Source organism: Helianthus annuus, chromosome 5 (genome assembly GCF_002127325.2).
Source record: "Helianthus annuus cultivar XRQ/B chromosome 5, HanXRQr2.0-SUNRISE, whole genome shotgun sequence".
Lineage (NCBI taxonomy): Eukaryota > Viridiplantae > Streptophyta > Magnoliopsida > Asterales > Asteraceae > Helianthus > Helianthus annuus.
This window is the reverse complement of record NC_035437.2, coordinates 115,079,153-115,101,288: the sequence shown is the minus strand read 5'-3', so window position 1 is coordinate 115,101,288 and position 22,136 is coordinate 115,079,153. Positions and strand designations below refer to the sequence as shown.

Genomic DNA, 22,136 nt, shown 5'->3' with positions numbered 1-22,136 from the left:
CAAAGGATTTGTGCATCGCTTGCCACAAATCAGATGCAAATCGTGGGTCGTGATAAGAGATAATGGAGATTGGCACCCCATGCCTAGCAACCACTTCTTTCAGGTAGATGACTGCAAGTGTAGAAAAACTTATCCTTTCCTTGATGGCTAGAAAGTGTGTTGGTCACGAGAGACAATCAACGATCATCCAGGTGATATTATTTCCGTTTCGAGTTGTAAGTAGACTAGTGACCAATTCCATGGCAGTCTGTTTTCGCTTTCCAAATAGGTGTTTCTGGTTTTTAACACTTCACCTTGACTTCCCACAAGTCAAACATCATTCCCATACCTAACTAGGTGGGCCTTCATGCCCGATCACCCGTATAAGGTTTATAAATCCTAAAGTCTCTCATCAAACCCAAACGACTACAAAATCGAAGTCGGTGTGCTTTGCCCAACATGAATTGCTTACAGTTGCCGTATAATGAGATCCACACTCGTTCCATGAGGTAGCGAATATCGTCTGACCTGCCAAGGTTTCTTCTCCATGCCCCGCATGGGTTCAACTTGATAATCCTCTTCCTTCCGTTCTCCAGTTTGAACATGGTGAGTTGGATCAGGTAAGCTAGAGTCGATAGTGAGCTGCAACGCTCGTGCACGCTCAAGTTCCACAGTCGTAATCATCCAAGAGTTCCATCCAGCAATGCCATTGCATGATTTAGTTCTCTCGACACAACGGTATACGGGAGGCCCTTGTGATCGGTCTAGGTAATGCATTTGGTACCGTCCAAGTAATGCCTCCAACCCAAATCCAAAGACCATGGTTTCCACCGCCGATTGTGTTGTGCAATTCTCCTTGTAAGTCTATTACGTAAGCTATCATCTTCTCGTGTTGCATTGGCGTGTAACTTGGACTCTGATTCGAACCATCATGATATACCACTAAATCGCCCGCTCCCTTGGGTAGAGACGATGCTCAGTGTATTGCAGGGTGGGGATTCGAAAGCTGAACAGACGTCCTCCTGTTTTGTCTCCCACGAACACAGCACCCTTCTATGCTAAAGATATTTATGCTACGCGATCTTCATAAATCCTGTGATGAATCTGCGATAGCATCTAGTGAGACCAAGAAATTGTTGTACCCTCGAAGGGACGTTGGTGTCAATCGGTTTTTAACCAAAAAGGTCTAGCGAGATCCACGTGTATTCCCACTTCGTTGATTATATGATCAAAAAGGTATCCCTCGCATCCAGAAGTTACATTTATCAAGACTTCGCGCGGTGTGGATCTTTCTTCGGGAGCTCTCAAATGGGATACAAAGCTGCCGATGATGTTCCTTTCTCCTGGAAATGATTTAACATGTCGTCAATAAGCATGGTCGATTCATGTGATCCATACAGCTGCTAGTGTGTTGATTAACTCCACGGTCACGGTGTACCAAGTCGCAATGGCCGTATTGCGTTCGATATGCCGTTTTAGGAACATTATCCTCTTGATCTTTCGTCAATACATGGTCGAGGCAAACAGTCCTTGATTGTCACTTTGCTGAGTTCTGGATAATCAGTACCCATACGAAAAGGCTTTATCTTCCCGAATATAGTCGGGGCTCCCCAAAGCGAACAAAACTATGTCCAATAAAACTTATGTCCTACAGTTCCCGTAGATAGTCCTTGCAACCCTCCTGGTGCAAGACAGTATGTAGCACGGGTAATCAGGGCTGCCCTTGTCGTGAGGTCAAACTGAGATTCTGCCTAACAGTGGTGGAAGTAAGTCTGAAAGCTCCTCGGGTAGCACACTGAGGGGAATTACGAACAATTGGTGGATCCTCGATCCTCTTTTCTTTAGCCTCAACATCAGTAACGGTTGCTAACGTAGCGGGGTGATCCCTCCGTAGACACTTCTGGGCCTTCATAGTTGAAATGGCGCTAACCTTTGCACCACTCTGTTACTTTAGAATGAATAACGATCCTCCACACAAAATTTTCTCCTCACAAGGTATGTCTATTTCTGAATAACCAATCCACACTAACTACTGCATTGTAACCATCAGGGGTAGTAGAAGGAAGGTCGATGTCGAACACCTGTCCCCCAAGGTCGAGTTTGCATTCCAGCGAACATATAAGGCTTCAATTGACTTGCATCAGCCTACTCCACAACAGGTTCGGTTTCAAGAAGCATCAGGGTTAAACAGAATAGAGACGAAGCAAATAGCTACCCATCCAAGCTATCGTGTTGCTATTACGCCTGGTATAGTCTATGCCAATACTAAATGTCCTTCCATGAGCTTCATTTCCAGTGTTGTTTTCGTCACGAGAATTTCCAGTACTGTCGTCGTTCCCTTGGTTGTCGTCACCTTGACTTAACACAGTCAATCCTTGTCGAGGTCACCTTCATTTCAATACAGTAAGCTATGATCAAGAGTACCTTGACGTTGCCGTGACTGTTGCCTCTAATATTATTTCCTGTAACAGTGTCCTGCGTCCTTTCACCAACAAGGTCCATCTTTTCACATTCCGTGCCATATCCTAAGGCACTACTCATGGTGCGGGCGGTTACACAGTTCGCTCTACAGTCAATCGTCGTCGATTTTGTCCCGATTGGTTCGTAAGAGTCGACTCCCATGAGTCGCTGGCTGGGGTTAAGGATTCGATTGGAGTCAAATCGATGTTGTTCACTGCCGGTAACTAGGGTCGTTCAAATGCTGAAGTCAGTAAGGTACTACGTTTACCCTCTTGTCCATCGTTCTTGCAAGTTGACTGAGTAATACACGGTATGTCGCGAGAGTATTGCAGAAGTGATCGCACTTCGGGATCTAAGGCGTCAACACGCTAAGTTCCAGCAAACAAAGAAAAGTGAGGAAAGTATAGTCCAATCATTTGACGCTGAGCCATCCAACTCAGGGACGTTCGTACTAGCACCTAACATTCTACACAGTTCGCTAGGCGTTCAGATGTGTGATCAGGTGATATTCGTTAGCATCGAGATTCGTAAGGATTCAGAAAGGGGTGAAAAGATCATGTTCGAGTAGGAGACAATCACTGCTATGACTCCTATAGACTGCTGAGTTCTAACATAACATCAATTAACAGAGCGGAACCCCTCTCACACTCATTAAGCCTCACTGGGACTCACATGCACCCCACATTATTATTATGTGTGCACCCATAATAATAAGGCAATTTGCATGCTTATCTCAGTGCCTCTTAACTCGTGCTAAAAGGTTCCCCAAATTCGAGCAATAAGACAGATGACGCCACAACATAGATCATGAAAGTTCAAGAAGAGGCGCACTCTTAAAACACGTAACATGGGTTGGTAACATAGAAGTTCATACTGCAGTGCTAAGTGTGCATTCACATGTGATGTTATTCATAAGCAAACACTAGATATACGATGCAATAGTAAACGAGAAACAAACCTTGCAGTCTGGAGCTGAGTGTCATGGTCGATTTTGGATCTGTTCGGTTATAGTCTGGTTTTATAAAAACGTTTTAAAAGCAAGTTCACTATAACCAGTGGCTCTGATACCAAACTGTCACACCCCAAAATACCACATGCGGGAACACCGCGGAATGTGTGACGCATCAGAGTTCGAGCCACCAATCACATTGAACCAATGATAAATATATAAATAAAACATGTCATTAATTACCAATAGTAAATGTCAACCATGAGATTAAATCAAGGAGTTGTGTAGCGGAAGCAGATAGTAAATTGTTTAACAACTGTTTCATAATAAATGTTCAAAACCAATGTGTCTAATATATGTTAATCCATGAGCCCCGATCCATGACCACTCCAGCACTCCCAGATTGCAAGTCCATGTCACGAATTCTAACGACCTGCAAGCATGCAGATAAGTGTGTCAGACGACGCTGGTGAGTTCAAAGTTTCGTTAACGCGTTTAGTTACCAGATGTGTGTTTACAATAGTTCAACGTTTTGTTTGATGTTGTTATTACTCGATTACCGTATGTGGCGACTAGATGTGAATGCCCAACCCCAATGCCTCCATTTAGGCATTGGTCATGAGGTCAAGGTATCAAACAACCTTGAATAGCTGTAAGGGGTCTTATATGTACACGATGAGAATGCCCAACCCCAATGCCTCTAACTAGGCATTGGTCATGAAGTCCAGGTAATTAGTTCACGCCCGTCCTTTCGGCCCGGTGTGAGGGTGCCAAACCTAATAGCGCTATCAACTAAATACCTCGTTGTTTCTTCAGCAACACGATAGATGTATGGGGTCTTACATGATTTATACTGTGTTCAATAACCAACATCCCAAATAAACAGTTTACCCAGTATTCCCTTTAGAAACGTTTACCAGATGTCCCAAACCACCGGGACGCATGCTTGGAAAAGTGCAGTGAACTCACCTTAGATTGCTCGGTATGTTCCGTTACATTACCCGTTCCAAGTGGTCAACCAAACCCTACCGTGTTTACCAAAGACAATCAGTTACACATAGATCACGTATTCTACGCGTACGACACACAAGTAGCATACAAGTAAAAACACATATCCTTATATGTGCCATAGCTGTTGATCACACAACACATTGATTCATAATATTTATCATAAAGTTGCATGGCAGGTGTATGGAATTCATGTACAAGTAAACCAGGTAACAGTGCACGTATACTAGCATGTCGCTCACAACATTTATCATAGCAATCCATACGTACATACACATTTATAGTCTAACAAAGTACTCGCTCGGGAGTGCGGCCCAGCTGTATTGTACGGTTGCACAAAATGGTGTGACTGGACGCCGGTGTGTGTGGCCCAGCCCATCTATATTAGGTCCAGCTAGGCTCAAAGCCCAAATGCATAACAAACTCCAAACCGAGTGTGTGGTTTCATTATAAAGTGTGGTCCAGTTTGCTAGCATGTTGCCCATTAATACTTCCCAACCCACATGTGATTGTGCGATCGGGCCTAGAGGGATTCCGTTTAATGTGTGGCCTAATCTGTTGCGGCCCAACAATTGTGTGATCCTTTAAATTGAACGATCATACTAATAAGAGTGTGTGGTTGACCCAGTCAATTCTCATCATAATTTCCGTGATTATCCCTTCCCCCCCACTAATCTTGTTCATATCGGTTATAAGGTTGAATGGTTATGCATATCCTTTTCTCACAAAAACCAAAGCAATTGCCTTATCATAATGTGTATAAATTCTAATCGTATGGTTTGTTTTGAATCAGATTATCATGTGCTTCATTATAGATTAGTCTACCTTTATTGTTTGCAAATGTCACGTGTCCTTAAATCAGTAATCAACTTATCAACCTAATCATTTAATATACATATTATGTCTACTGACAACCTTATCAAATGATCACATGGCTGCCATTTTCATATTATCATGCATCAATTAGTACATGACATCCTTACTGACACATTGTCGTTTGATCAAATAACCCACATGGAATCAATCATAATCATTCTTAGACTTTTGTGCACTCCCACCGATTACATTGAATTGCTCAAGATAAATGTCAAAGTTTACAACCCTTGTATTACTCACATACTCAAACATCATCTTATGAATTTATAACCAATCATCGCCCCTATCCTTTGAGCCCCCATGCTATCGGCCAACATCAGATCCCATGCATCGATCATGATATCATATCAGACATATAAATTTATTAATCACGATTATTATAAGCACTATTAAATCGGACATATAAATCATCAATCACTATCATGCATCCCTAATCATTCTAATCTTTCATGTTATCACATAGGCACCCAGATCATGATCAATGCGCATCAAACACATATAACCGAGAACCATGAATCAAAAGTAAAACCGACACATACAACACTTTAACACATGAATAGAAACACATACTAACCAAGTTGTAAGGAGTGAAACAGCGTGTTGGACTTGCAACAGAGACTTCGGTCACTAGAAGATCTGCCGTCGAGGTTAGATATCTCTAGGGTTGCAAGTATTCATAAACAACTCTACGGAACCAAGCAAATAGAAAGATGGGCTCGGTTTGGGTTCAAGTGATGTGGGCCGAATTCCAGTAACTCAAGTGTTGGGCTATACCCACCCCTCATATACAATTAAGTACTCCTAGTTCTAAAACTATGCTAAACCCACAAAGAGATGGGCTCAAGTGACCCGGGCTTGGGATTCACAAGTATATGGGCCGAGATGATATGTGATGAATCATTCAGCCAAGAGGTGTGTGTGTGTGTCTCAAATAAATTCGCGGCCCAAAAGATCATACGACTCAGTTTGGTTAATAACGGATTCCCCAAAACGAACTAACACCAGAAACATTCAACGACCCCATTATAACAAATCAACACGCACAGAAACGTCTAATGGTGCAAGAGTGTAAGATGTGGGTAATTAAACATAGAAACACACGCCACAGATTGTGGAATTTAAGGTAACGCATCTAACACAGTACCAACAATAGCATAGTAACACAGTATATTGATCATATATCAAACGTGTACAATTTTTTTATGCAACCACAACTATGAAAACACTGGTGTGGAACAAGTAACGTGTCAAGGAAAGACCTTGAAAGCAACCACATCTAGTACACCCATTTGCACCCGACAAGATTTGGCGCATGATCAGGAGGAACAAGGGTCCAAGTTTGATTTCTTTTGAGAGCATCAAACTCGGCTTGCATGGCATTGCGCCATAGAGGTTGTTTGAGAGCTTGAGTAATGGTGGAAGGTTCGGGAAGAGAATGAAGGGTAGAGTGGTAAAGGACATAGTCGGAGTTATGATATTTTGGATTTGGTTTCTTGTTTGGGCGAGTGTGATAGGGATTGGGAGGAGCATTTGAGTGAGTTAGGGAAGAGTCAGATGATGTGGGAGAGAAAGAAGGAAATGTGGTAGTGGGATGTGGTGAGGTAGGAAGAGTTTGAGAGGCGATTGTGGATGGTGGCGTAATAATATTATGATTGGTGGTGGTTGGTGGTTTGGGTGAGGTAGGAGAAGGCATGGGTGTAGGAGGCTGAGGGGAAGGATCAGCGGGTTGTGAAGTGGGTAGTATTTGGGTAGTGAGGGGTAGCCAATCATCCGGTTGGGGTGTAGGAGGGGTTGATGTTTTGACTATAGATTCATATGGGAAGATATGATCGACAAAATGAACATGACGAGATGTATAAATACGATTTGTGAGAGGGTCAAGAAGATGAAAGGCGCTTTGAGAGGAGGAGTAGCCGATGAAGATGCATGGTTTAGAACGAGACTCGAGTTTGTGTTTCGAGTAAGGTCGCAACCATGGATAAGAGACACAACCGAAGCTATGGAGTTTTTCATAGTTCGGATTGAGATGGAATAGACGGAAGAAAGGGGAGTCATTATTTAAATTGGCGGTAGGTAAGCGATTGATGAGATATGTTGCGGTTGTGAAGGCAAATGGCCAAAATGTAAGAGGTATTTTGGCATGAGAGAGTAATGCTAACCCGGTTTCGACTATGTGGCGATGTCGACGTTCGACAAAGCCATTGTGTTCGGGTGTGTGAGGAGGAGAGGTGAGATGGGAAATGCCACAAGATGCAAGGTGAGAGGATAATTTGATGTATTCGCCACCATTATCCGAGAATAATTGTTTTATTTTTGTTTTGAAAAAATTTTCAACGAGATTTTGAAAACGAGTGAAGATGTGAAGAGAATCCGATTTACGTTTTAGTGGGTAAATCCAAATATATTTTGTGAAATGGTCAACAAAAATAATGTAGTATTTGTAGCCATCAAACGAAGTAATCGGGGATGACCAAACATCGGAAAATAATAATTGTAAAGGAGCATTAGAAGTCATAGATGAGACATGGAATGGATGTTTGTGACTTTTATTAATGCAACAAGAATTACATGATTCATGTTTACTGGAAATAAACGGAACAAAGGACGCGAGATGCTTTAAAACTTTCAAATGTGGATGTCCTAGGCGATGATGCCAAGAAGGTGCCTTATTTGTTTGCAAATGAAAAGCATGTGGAGACTTGGTAGAGGATAACTCATAGAGACCATGATTAGCGATTCCCCGATGGATGGTTCGGCGAGTGTGGAAATCCTTGATAATAAAATAAGAGGAGAAAAATAAGATTAGTATATTATTATCAAGACATAAACGAGATATTGAAATTATGTTACGAGAGATGGAAGGAACACAAAGGACGTTTTTGAGAACGATAGGAATGTTAGAGAAATAAAGAGTGATAGTGCCAACATGAGTAATTTTAAGAGACGAACCATCACCGATGATGAGATCCTCGGTACCATCATAAGGAGTATGCATGGAGAGCGCATTGAGGTCGTTTGTGATGTGGTGAGAAGCACCACTGTCCTTCAACCATGATAGATCTGAATCCACATTATTGTGCATTGCCATCATGTGTGCCTGTGGTTTGTTTTGGGTGTTGGAGCGAGTGTATGTAGGAGGAGATATAGTAGGGTGAGTTTTCTTAAAGTTTGGGCAAGAGGTTAATGAATGGCCCTTAAGGAAGCACCATTGACATTTGCCTAGAAAAGGGCGTTGGTTTGGAGTAGAAGTAGGAGTGGGTAAGATACCGGGGCTATTGTTTGGTGAGCGGGAAGACCATGGTTCGAAAGATTGGCGACTGTGGGCAGCAAAGGCAGTTACCGGTTGATGAATGGAGGCGGGTTCAGGGGTGGTTTGGGATAAGGAAAGTTCATGATTGATAAGTTTTTCATGTAATTCATGGAAGGAGATCGGATTGTCACGAGCATGAACCGATTCGATCACAGGTTTGTAGGCTTTTTGATCCAATCCATTGAGGACGATGTCAGTGACATCTTCGGGATCCATTGGTTTGCCAAGAATGGCGAGTTCATCGACTAAGATTTTGATGGTTTGCATAAAAGTGGTGATGGATTGATCGTTGGATTTGGTAGATTTCTTTAGGCGATGATTGAGTTGTTTGATGTGGCCGCGAGAGGGAGAGGCGTATGTGGATGCCAATATTTTGCAGGCTTCAAGAGAGGTTTTAGCATTGGTTATGAGAGGAACGATTTCGGCCGAAAGGCTACCGACAATGGCCCCAAATAAGAGTCGATCTTGGCGGTACCAGGTGTTGTAGTCGGCGTGGGGAGTGGTGGAACCATCGGTATTTTTGGTTGGGGGTGGAGCAAGGTGAGTTCCGTCAATGAATTTGTAGAGATCTAAACCTTGAAGAATAGCTTCTAGTTGGGTTTTCCAACTTAGATAGTTGGTGGATGTTAGTTTGAGGGAGGATGGAAAGTTAACCATGGTGATGGTTTGAGGTGTGGCGGGTGTGGTAGAGACTAGGGTGACGACTGCATTGGTGGAGTCGGACATGGTGAGAAAGAAGGAAGGGAAAATCGAAGGAGGAAGGGATTAAGGTTGGTGAAACCTGGCTGATACCATATGAGAGTATCAACTGTTACTATTTTCATTGATATGCATGGTTAATATATACATTGAATGAGCTAAAGACTAGGAAACTGAGTGCTAGAAATAAGGAACTAAGTTAGCTAAGTATTTGACTAGATACAAAGCAGTTACAACATTCAAATTCAAATGGTTTTGGTGAGAGACTCGGTTGTCACCGAGTTGGGTTTAATACTAGGCTCAACTTTTGTAGTGTCGAAATTCTTAAAAGAGTTGAACTCATAACAAATTTACAACTCTCAAAGAAAGGTGTACAACTCAAGAAACAAAACTATAACAATTAGTGCCGGGAAAGATTTTGTGACTTTAAGAGTTATATTATAAACTAAAAATTAGCATCATATATTCTCATATAGTTTCATATCTACATATTATAAATTGTATTTAGTAAAATATGTAGATATGAAGCTATATGAGAATATATGATGCTAGTTTTTTTTTTTTATAAATATAACATTATGCATGCCCAAAACTTTTTGTCATCTTTCTTATCTTGTATGACCATAAGACACCACCTGATCACTTTCTATTTAGACAGATTTGATCATACAAGACCAACAATGACATAATGTATCCAACACGAATTAAGTTTACTAATACATGGTACATGTAAATTGACCAATAAATAATACATGGTACATGTTAATGAAAAAGTTCAAGTTCCTTCGCTCTAAAATCAGGGAGTGGAAAGAGGCTGCTGTGCGTAGCGAGTTAGAGGAAAGGGATTCGTTGCGGGCTGAAATTAACGACTTGGAACGGGTTTTGGAGGAGAGAGATCTTACTGAAGAAGAAAGTTGGGTGCTCCAGGAAGCGACTTCAACGTTAAAGCACTTGGATTTTTTGAAGTTAAAAGATGTGAAACAGAAATCGAGAGTTTTATGGGCAAAGGATGGCGACGAGAACTCCAAGTTTTTTCATGGTTCGATTAATGCTAGAAGAGTGTCTAATAATATTATGGGTTTATTGGTTAATGGAGAATGGGTGACAAATCCTAAGGAAATTAAAAGAGAAGTTTTGCGTTTTTTTAGTCAGAAATTTGCTGAAGATATGCAGGTTAGGCCGAGGCTTAATTGTTATGGTTTGAAGAAATTAAGTGTGGCAGAGGCGGATTTAATTACTAGTCCGTTTGTGGAGAAGGAGATCAAAGAGGCGGTATTTAGCTGTGGTAGTGATAAAGCCCCGGGCCCGGACGGGTTCAATTTCAGATTCATTAAGAGGTATTGGGACTTTTTCTCAGCTGACTTTGTTGATATTTTGCGTGAGTTCGAAGCCACTGGTAAGATAAATCGTGGGGTTGCTTCTTCTTTTATTACCTTGGTTCCAAAAGTTAAGGATCCGGTAAACTTAGGAGGGTATCGGCCTATAAATTTGATAGGGGTGGTTAGTAAAGTTATCTCTAAAGTGTTGGCCAATAGATTGAAGGTGGTCATGGATAGCATTATTAGCGAAACCCAGACAGCTTTTGTGGCGGGAAGGTATATTCTGGATAGTCCGTTGGTGATTAGTGAGGTTTTGTCTTGGTCAAAAAAGAGCGGGAAGAAGATTTTTATGTTTAAAATTGATTTCGAAAAGGCATATGACAACGTCAACTGGGTCTTTTTGATATCAGTCATGAGGCAAATGAATTTCCCGGAGGTGTGGTGTATGTGGATAGAAGGGGTTCTAAAATCGGCTCGGTCCTCGGTTCTGGTTAACGGGTCGCCGACTTTTGAATTTAATTGTGAGAAGGGTATTCGTCAAGGAGACCCGATTTCGCCTTTCTTGTTTATCATGGTTATGGAAGCTCTCTCAGGAATTATCAAGAAAGCGTGTTCGATTGGTACATTTCAGGGGGTTGGGCTTCCAAAGGAGGGTCCGGTTATTTCTCATTTATTATATGCAGATGACGCAATGGTGATGGGGGAGTGGTCGGAAAGCAATTTTAGGTGTGTAAGACGGATGCTTCGTATTTTCCATATGTGCTCAGGTCTTCGAATTAATATTCATAAATCTACGTTATATGGTGTGGGGGTTGACAGGGAGGTGGTGGACGGTATGGCTAGTGGGTTGGGTTGTCGTTCGGGTGTCACTCCATTTAATTATTTGGGGATTCAGGTAGGCGCTAATATGACGAGGATTAATAACTGGGACCCGGTGGTTAAGGTGTTCAAAACTAGGCTTTCAAGATGGAAATCCAAAACGCTTTCGATTGGAGGTAGGTTGACACTCATTAAATCCGTCTTACAAAGCCTTCCTTCGTATTATTTTTCTCTTTTTAAGGCTCCGGTGGGAGTTGTGAATGTTCTAGAAGGATTGATCAGAAGGTTTTTGTGGGGAGGTAGCGAGGATGTGAAAAAAATGCATTGGGTGAGTTGGGATAAAGTCACTAAAAATATGAACCAAGGCGGTTTGGGTATTAGAAAACTTGAAGATTGCAATAATGCGTTTCTGGTCAAGTGGTTATGGCGGTATCGCCATGAAGGAGAGGCGCTTTGGAGGAGGGTTGTTGATTCTATTCACGGGTCAAATAGGAAATGGGAAGTTTATCCAAAGAGCTCTACCTTTACGGGTACGTGGACGAAGGTGGTGAATAGTGGGATCCGGCTCAAAGTGGATGATGTGAGCTTTATTAGCATGATTCGGGGCCGCCTTGGAAATGGTACGGATATACGTTTTTGGATTGACCCTTGGGTGTCTCGTACCCCCATTAAAAATCTTTTCACGGAGTTATTTAGCCTTGAAAGTAACAAGGGGTGTAAGGTGGGGGACCGGATTAATGGCGATCAATGGAACTGGAGAAGACCCTTGTCTACAGGTTCGGAATTAGATCAGTTGCAGGCATGTATGCAGATGATTGAGGGGCAGGTCCTGGGGGTGTCGAAGGATCAGTGGTATTGGGACAGAGGTGCAGTCGATCATTTCTCAGTTTTAGAAGTTAAGAAATGGATTGATAGTGGTTACCCTAGTGATAATAATGCGGTGTTTTCTTGGTGCAAATGGGTGCCAATTAAATGCAACATATTTATGTGGAGAATGTTGATGGATCGGATCCCGACGAAGCAAGCGTTAGCTAGGAGGAACATAAATGTGGGGGATGGGTTGTGCTCGTTTTGTGAAGATCAAGAGGAGAGTGTTGATCATTTGTTTTCTGCTTGCATCATTGCCAATGGGGTGTGGAGCGGGATTGCAAGATGGTTGAAACATCAACCGTTCTTTTTCTTCTCTGTGGACGACATTATGCATGAGTTCACGTCCTCCGCTTGGTCCCCGGGTAAGAGGTTTATTATAAAGGGCATTTTGATCATTGCTTGTTGGCGTATATGGAAAGCGCGGAACGAAAAGATTTTCAAGAATGAAAGGCGAAACGTGGCTGAGATTATTGTAGATATTAAAGTGTTAAGTTTTCTTTGGTTTTCTAATCGTTGTAAACAGGGTAACGTGGGTTGGAGGGATTGGCAGTCTTTTAGTTTTGACGTGATGTAATTTGGTTTGGGAGTCTCCGCCTTGGAGATTCCCGTCGTTGTTGTGGTGTGTTAATAAAGTTCGCCTTTCAAAAAAAAAAACTAATTAGGGGTGTTTATGTTCTAGTTCATTCGGTTAAAATAATTTTTTTTAAATATAATCGTCAACTATGGCTTTGAAAAACAACAATCCAAACCGGCCAAAATGGTTTTCATTGAAACTATAAAAATAATAAAAGTGTGGTTCATTAATATACATAATCGCTCATACCAAATGAAAGAATAAATGACGAATACTAATTAACAAGTGACTCGAAGTTACAAACCTGCATCCGAACCATTAAACCATTAAAACCAAACCATGCATCGAACGCAGTATAAATAGTTAGGCCGGTTTTAACTCGTTTGAACAAGCCTAACGGATGTAGACATGTAGTGGGGAACAATATCTTTGGTCCTGTTCTGATAGAAAAGTATAATAGAATGGGAATCATCCTAAAAGGTGTCTATTCTAAAGAGTTGGGCATCTTTCTTTTGACTTAACACCCAAGAAAACTAGGTTCCCAATAAGTGGTTTGTAGGTTTTCTGTTATTTACCAACTGACAGATAGTGTACTAGATTGTTTGTTTAACTTAGATACATATATATCAATGTATGTATGTGACAGTTATCATTTTGTTTTTGACATAAGTGTCGAGATTCCTTGGAAACTACTGATTAATATTCTTTGACATCTGTATATATGCAGATAATTTAGAGTTTATCAAAAGGAATCATAGAGTTTAAGGATGACTGGAAGACGTAAATAGGTTGTTATATATAAGAGGGAAGAACTCAAGATCTATCGATCGATCATAGATAGACGAGGAAAACTAACATGGGCCTTCAAGAGCTGATGCTGCTTCTGATCTTGATCCTCTTTTCCTTTTGTTCTCCTGCATCATTTGCTCCAACTAACTTGATTCCTGGTTCTCTCTCTCTCTCTCTCTCTCTCTCTCTCTCTCTTTCTTAACTCTCTTTCAACTCTCTCTCTCTCTATATACACACACACACACAATGTCACACATAGAGGATGGAGGGGAGTTTATTTCATAACCAAGTTTTATGTTGATAACTGTGAAAACGCATATAATGTATGTGTAACATGTAGTGCTTTAAATATGGTAAATAAGACAGTTAGGTGACTCTGATTATTATTTATGCGCTACGTACAAGTCCATTTTACGTTTCACGCAAGTTTCTACATATTATTGGTTTTGGGATGAACGGACCTATGTAATATGTATATATTCTGGAATTTGGCTGTTTAGACTTTTGAGGTAAAACCTGTTGGTATTAGCCTAGCCTATTAGACTAGAAGGTATGGGGGCCGGCTTGGCCCGGCTTGGCCCGGCGCCGGACCCCCACACCGCCCCCCTCTTCCGGCTTTCATCAAACCCGGCCACCCACCGCCGGGTGTGCCGTGCCTCCCTTTTCCTTTTCCTCTCACATATACCTATACATACATACATATCTATACTATATAATAAAAGAAACCTGATTTGGGACACATGTCATTCATTGGAGTCCTCTGTTTTTTTTAATTAAAAAATAATTATATAATTAAATTTAATATAAATTTAAACAACTCATACAAAAGATAATACGGTATTTTGAAATCATCATCAGATTTCATATAGTTTATCCAAACATATGAATTGAATATATAATCATATTTATATAACTGAATATAACGAAAACTTTATATACACGGTAATGTAATTGTTTAATATGATATTGTTCTTTCAAAAACCAATTATAATACTCTTAATTTAATTTAACATATCTTAAAACTATATTTATACGACAATAAAAATTAATTTTTATTTAATATTGATGTAAATATTTTAATATATTCTTAAAATTATTATTACTAATCTATACTATATAATAAAAGAAAGCATCTTTTGGACACGTATCATTCATTGAAAGTATCCTTAAATCTATACTTATCTTATATTAATTACAATATTAAATCTTATCATATTTTAATAAAATATTATCTTTAAATCTAAATTGTTAATTTAATATATTTTTAAAACAAATATCTCTCCTTCCTACTTATCTTATATTAAATATATAAATAATAAATTAATATTAAATGTTATCCTAATTTATTAAAAATATAATTTTTTATTATTTGGTATACAAAATTATATTTATTCAACTCGTGTAAAACACGGGGTTTTTAAAAATATAATTTTTTTATTATTTACTATACAAAGTTAACCCGTGTAACACACGAAGTTTTTAAAGATATAATTTTTTTTATTATTTGCTATGTAAAATTAGATTTAAGGATATAATTTTTTTATTATTTGGTAGATTTTTCAACCCGATTACACACGGGTTTTTTTTTTAAGATATGACATTTTTAGTATTTAATATACAAAATTACATTTATTTAATCTGTGTAATACGCATGATTTTTAAAGATATAACTCTTTTTAGATCTATTAAACACGTGTAATAAACGGGGTTTTTAAGGATGTAATTTTTTATTATTTGGTAGATTTATTCAACCTGATTATACACATGTTTTTTAAAGATACGATGTTTTTAGTATTCAGTATACAAAATTAAATTTATTTAATATGTGTAATACACATGGTTTTTAAAGATATAACTTTTTTGTATTATTTAATATATAAAATTACATTTACTTAACCCGTACAATATACGGGGTTCATAAAAATATAACTTTTTATTATTTAATATATAAAATTACATTTAATCAACCCGTGTAATACACGGGGTTCTAACCTAGTATATACATAAAGGAGTTCATCCCCCACCCCTCCTAGGTCCATCCCCTCCAAGCCACTCCTATGTGGCGCTTATGTGGCGGCTCATCCCCTCCAAGCCCATCCAAACCATACCTTCTAGTCTTAGGACTGAAAATTATTAGGGGTGTGTATAATGACAATACATAAAAAAAAATCATTTTAACTTTGGTTCACACTATGAGTTTAATAATACCTTCCAGAATTTCTTTAATATTTTAGGAAATATATAAATTTGAGTAAACTGCCATTTTGGTCCTTGTGGTTTGGTCACTTTTGTCACTTTAGTCCAAAACTCAAACTTTTTGCATCTGGGTCCCTGTGGTTTCAGTTTTATTGCCATTTTGGTCCAAAAATGAAATCATGCCATGTTTGTCTTATAAAATCCTGCAAATTTTGTCATTTTTCGCAGGGGCAAAATGATCATTTCTTTTTATAAATAAATACCATATTTTATAAGACAAATTAACATGAGTTGCCTCTGAGGAAAATGACAAAATTGCAGGATTTTACAAGACAAATATGATCTGATTTCATTTTTGGACCAAAATGGCAATAAAACTGAAACCACAGGGACCCAGATGCAAAAAGTTTGAGTTTTAGATTAAAGTGGCAAAAGTGACCAAACCACAAGGACCAAAATGACAATTTACTCTATAAATTTTAAATGTTATAAAATATCTCCATTTGATTGAAAAGTCTTGTTTGCTATTCCTCTTAGCTTCTCAGCCATCTAGTGAGACAACATAAATCCACCCTGATTTGACATGTAGCATGTCAACTAAAACATATACACTTGATAACTTGAATGGGTATTGTTTGTTTTGTAGAAAACACACGTGAAAACAAGGGAGTTAACGGGATAAATGAAACAAATACTACATTTGGTAGTAATGGCGCAATGGCAAACCAAAGCAAGTATACTACTGCTCTTAGACGAGCTGGAGGTGGTGGACGATCAGGCGGAGATGTCAGTCAGTCCAACGCCTCCCCACAGGGCGGCGGCAATGGACTAGTTCCTGTATATGCCGCCGCGGGTGCTGCAGGGAACCGTAGAAACCACAAAAGTGGTGCTACAACTTATACACCGTGCTGGAAAGGGGGTTTGGCAATGCTCGTCGCCACGTCGGCATATCTTTTGATGTATATCCCTATTTAAAGAAGCAAAGATGAAGATGACATAAAAGATGCCATATCACTAGATAGTTGTGAAAACATGAATTGGTACAACGTATGTGATGATCTAGATTAGGTTAATTTGTACATTGTGTAAACATGCGTGTTTAAATATTCAAGCGTTTGCATGTCCACTGTGCTAAATATATAGCATCAGTTTCTAATTAATAACATGTGTGTTGAAAAAGTAGTGACAATGGAAATATGAGAGCCATGAGCAACTTTTAAATATGGTTTTTCACTAACTTTGGATACAAATAATTATATGCCATGTTTATGTAATAATATAGTTATTAATAACTGAGTTTGTGTTGTGTTCTACGATGCGAGAGCTTCGTGATGAATCAAAACGTGTGCAAAGCAAAACCAAAAAAAAGATGAATGAGATATTATTAATAAATTGTTCGTTGCTCATCAACTTCCATTTTTGACGAAAAAAACTGATTTTGGATTCATCTGAGCCGTCCATTGCTGGCAGGTATTTGTGAGATTAAATCTCAGACATAATAGCCACTTAGGTTATAGACTAGTGGCTAAGAGAAATTATCTCTTGTGAGGAGACCAAGATTCAATCCTTGAGATGTGTTAGTATTTAAGGAGAAAATAATATGTTAGGATGCTAGGGAGCTTCCAGTCAACCATTTTTGTTGTAGTGATGTAGTGATGGTTCTTCTATATAACTATAAGAGTAAACTGCAATTTTACCCCCTGAGGTTAGGGGTCATTGGCATGTCTACCCCCCTAAGGAAATAATTGCAATTTTACCCGCCACTGTTCACTGTTATGTTGCAACCTTACCCCCTGTTAACAGTCAACGGTAGTTTGACCCTTATAGGTGAAGGTATTTTAGTAATCTTACCCCATAATATTATTATTATTATTATTATTATTATTATTATTATTATTATTATTATTATTATTATTATTATTATTATTTATCATCATCTTCTTCAAATACTGCTGGAGATCCACAAGGGTTGTTAAGTCATCATCTTCTTCTTCAAAATAAGCCCAACAGATCTGAACCTTTGTCTTGTTTCATAATCATCATCTGAACCTCCGTCTTTACAAGCCCAACAGATCTGAAGATCCATTTGCAGGAGAATTCATCATCATCATCAAAATAAGCCCAACAGATCTGAAGATCCACAAGAACCTCCATTTGCAGGCGAACAGATCTGAACCTCAGGGGCGACTCGGACGGCGAACAGATCTGAACCTCAGGGGCGACTCACCATCACTGCCACGCCACGCTACTGCTGGATTTTCAGATCTGCACCTCATTGTCGGTGGCGACAATCCGGGTCGGTTCCGTCACTGCTGGATTTTCAGACTGCCATCACCATCACTGCCACGCCGCTAGGGTTTCGCACATCGTCAGAAACACAGGGAGTCGCCGGAGAACGACCCTGATTTGCAGTATATGTCACACCCCCAAAATCCACACGCGGAGTACCACCGCATGGGGGCGTGACATGACCAGGATCAAGCCACCAATCATATTGAACATTGCAAGTGTTTAATAAAATTCAACCCATCAATATAAAAGGTGGTCAAAACCAAACATAGTTAAAGTATAGCGGAAGCATAATTGTGAAAACCCAAACATGAGTATAAGTTCATAAAGTGTAAATGTTTAACATGGAACACAATAGTCCATGTTCCCACAACGATCGCGCCTCCCGTGCAAGCTCCATGAGTACCTATTGTCCTGCAAGGCATGTAACAGAGAGTCAACAACTAGTTGAGCGAGTTCACAGTAAGCAAGTTCGTAACAGTAAGTTCGTTGCATCATCATGCGTCATTAACTAAGTCACTTGTATGTTCATTTAGTGGGGGTTTCCCATGTGTATATGTACTAGACTAGGGGCAACCATAAGTGTTCTTCTTAACCCAAGAACAGTAGTACGTACGAGGTTTACGTAGGTTTTACGTAAGTGTCCTTCTTAACTCGAGGACAATGGTACGCGGGGGTTTACGTAGGTTTTACGTAAGTGCTCTTCACAACCCGAGGCAGTAGTGAGTATTAGTTTACGTAGGTTTTACGTAAGTGTCCTTCGCAACCTGAGGACAGTGACAAGTACAAGTATACGTAGGTTTTACGTATGGGTCCTTCGCATCCGAGGACGATGGTAGATAGTCTAGTAACAGTGTAAGTATAAGTAATTGTTCAATCCCATTCCTTCAAATCCCATTCCCTACCCACCGGGAATCGCATGCCTTGGTAAGAGTGTGAACTCATGATGTGTGTAAAATGCAACATATAAATCACATCAATTAAGGCATAAAACTAATCCTTTTTAAGTACTAATGTTGGAAAAAGAGTGTTTTTGTCTTCCTTTTGTATTTTCAGGATGAAATGAGCTCAAATTCACAAAAGAAGCAAAAAGACAACTAATTCTAGCATAAATACAAGAAAAGGAATAAAAGTAGACTGCCCGGACCCTCAACGGCATCCTCCAAGGCAAAGAAGAGAAAGCAGAAGACTGAACACGCCCCATGTCCAGCGGACACGGGGCCGTGCCTAAGAAGCATCATAAAACACAAACCTATAGAAGCTTCCATTGCCCACCACGGGGCCGTGTCCAGCGGGCACGGGGGCGTGGTGAAAGTACAGCAGGCGCATTAATTGTAATTGCGAATTACAATTAATGAGGAGAGAGAGTGTCAGACGGGCACGGGGGCGTGTCCAGCGGACACGGGGCCGTGCCCAGCCTTCTGTTCAGCCTATAAATAGGAGTGCTTGGTTTCATTCCATCTCATCCCTTGGCACACCACCTCTCTCACACTCCATCCACCACCCACCACCACCATAACACCATCATCCACCACCATCATCCATTGTCCATCGTAGAGTGTGTGAGTCGTCTCGGGATCCAAGATTGATCGTAAGAGTTCTTGACAATCAAGGCCATGTTTGCCTAAGTCTCTTACATCACTTGGTGAAGACAAGTGTTTAGTATAATACTTTTTATTTTTAATCTTTTGCACTTTTTATTTGGTTTTGTATTAATGACTTTAATAACTAGTTACTTATGTTGAAGGTGATCTTTCCTTATCGTTTGTCCGTGGTGTCTTGGCATTATTTTACTGTCTATATAAAATAAAAGATTTTCACCATTCATATCTCCACGGTCTATATGGAGGTATGTTGGCTACCTGGTCGGGGGTTAAGGGAACGGTTTGGTAAGGGTCTTGCCCTTGTTCAGCGTTTAGAGGTCCTACTTGGGACCTGGGTCAAATTTAGTAGGATCTCCTTCAATGCCCATAGGTATTGGATGGCGGGGATCCAAACTCTTTGACCCCCTCATAAGTTAACTACTATTAATACTATAACCCGGCTATTTAGGACTGTATCCCTGCTGACTCAGACTACTTAGCCGAGGGTAACGTCACCACCGAAAGCGGGGCCTACCACAATTTGCATTAATAACTTAATTCATTATCTTTCAATAATCCGACCCTTTAGGATTGTATCCTTGCTGACTCAAACTACTGGGTTGAGGGTAACGTCGCCTTTAAAAGAGGGGCCTACTACAATAACTAAGATAATCTCTTAAACAAGTGCAAAAGTGCGAAAATAATCAAAGGTTATACTAATACACGTGTCGGATCCAAGTGATTCATCTTGTCTATCTGTTCTTATTTTATTTTATTTTTCAGCATTTAGTTATTTTTTATTTTCTTAGATTAAAACATTTTTTCTCACTTTTTGATTTGATTAGACGTTGAGGATAAACCGGTATTAAAAGCTCTTGTGTCCTTGGACGACCTCGGTATCTTACCAACACTATACTACGTCCACGATGGGTGCACTTGCCCATATGTGTGTTTAGTGTTAGTAAATATCGTGTTTTTATAAATTTAAAACTTGGCTAAAAGTGTAAAAAGGGCTTAAATATACATCTAAAATATATCGCACTACACACGCATCAACTCACCTTGGTTTGCTCGGCAGAACACGAAAAGGTTACTTGAGCTAAGAGGGGTCAACCACGTCCTAACATGGTTACCATACGAGTCAGGTTTTGGTTCAAGTATTGCACACAAGTTTACACATAAGCTAACAAGTCACATCACATAGCGAGCATGGCAAACACATGGATCATATTAACAGTCATAACGTACCCAACTTGTGTGATCAGAAGATTGGGCTCGCACAATGTAACACCTGTTCTTATTATTCAGGGTTTAACGTATATTTTACGAAAAACAATCATGTAATTAAGATTACATATACATCGGGAACACGGGTTTATAAAAATTTTTACAAATATTAAGTTGTTCAACATAACGTGAGCAAATTTGTCGTTTAAAAATTTACAACGTGACTAAGTGCGGAAGCATGAATCTATATCGTGTTCGGTTCTTCGATAGGCTTGGTCGTCTTCCGGCATTCTAAATGTACCTACATTTCATAAACATGAAATGCTTTAGTCATACGGGAATTTAAAATGTGTCTAAACAAATCCGGTAATGATAGTGGAAGGAAAAAGAATCCCAACGTTAAACTCTTGATCTAAAAACAAAGATTTCCCACTGGCCTCCACCGTAACTTACGGTGGCACCGTAAGTTACGGTGGCCCCTGGTTTGACATGCCCCTACCGTAAACCGTAGGGGGCTGCCGTAAAACTTTTCAGCTCCACCGTAACTTACGGTGGCACCGTAAGTTACGGTGGCCTCTGCATTCCAGCTTTCCATTTTGCCGTTTATTGACACGAAAACTTTCGTATCTTTCAATCCGCTTATCCGTTTGACCCACCGTTTCTTCCTACATGATTGTAATTTGACTCTTCATTATATGGAGTCAAAATCCAACATCCGGATTAACGAAATTTAAGACTTTTAAGTCTTCGGCTTATTACCATTTTTACCAAATTTTGACCCGTTCGCGATTTTATCAAACAAACATGTTTATTTGATCCTTATTCTCATGATATTCATAATTTCAATAATTCCTATCATATTAGGTTTAAGTCACGGGTCTCTTACGTATCATAAACCCGTTTATGCTCATTTGCGTATTTTGACCCGTTAAGGGTATTTAGACATATTTTGAGCATGAAACGCTTTCATTCGTTTCTAGCGTTATTATACAACATTTCCTATCAAGTAATCTTCCACCACAACTATATTTGTGGTGGACTTAATGAGGTGATCTATATAATCCGAGTTTTTCTCGTCGGATTGCTAATTTACGACAAAGATTCATATAGAGTCATTTGACCGAAGATTTACATCTTTCGCTTCTTACACTTATTCCAATTATTTATTTGATCATAAAACTCGTTTCAA

At 39.6% G+C, this 22,136-nt stretch overlaps 1 protein-coding gene across 2 annotated transcripts; it reads left to right on the top strand.

Annotated features, from left to right (window-relative positions):
• The first annotated feature begins 13,245 nt into the window (after nucleotides 1-13,245).
• LOC110941129 (serine, glycine, tyrosine and glutamine-rich protein) lies at nucleotides 13,246-17,069 on the top strand. Of its 2 annotated transcripts, XM_035990560.1 has the most exons (3): nucleotides 13,246-13,494; nucleotides 13,591-13,810; nucleotides 16,495-17,069. In XM_035990560.1, the coding sequence occupies exons 2-3, from the start codon at nucleotides 13,720-13,722 to the stop codon at nucleotides 16,821-16,823; spliced, it is 420 nt and encodes a 139-aa protein (XP_035846453.1). In that variant the 5' UTR covers nucleotides 13,246-13,494; nucleotides 13,591-13,719; the 3' UTR covers nucleotides 16,824-17,069. The 2 variants fall into 2 exon arrangements, with proteins under 2 accessions (XP_035846453.1, XP_022038445.1); XM_022182753.2 differs by having other exon boundaries at nucleotides 13,246-13,810.
• The last annotated feature ends 5,067 nt before the right edge of the window (nucleotides 17,070-22,136 follow it).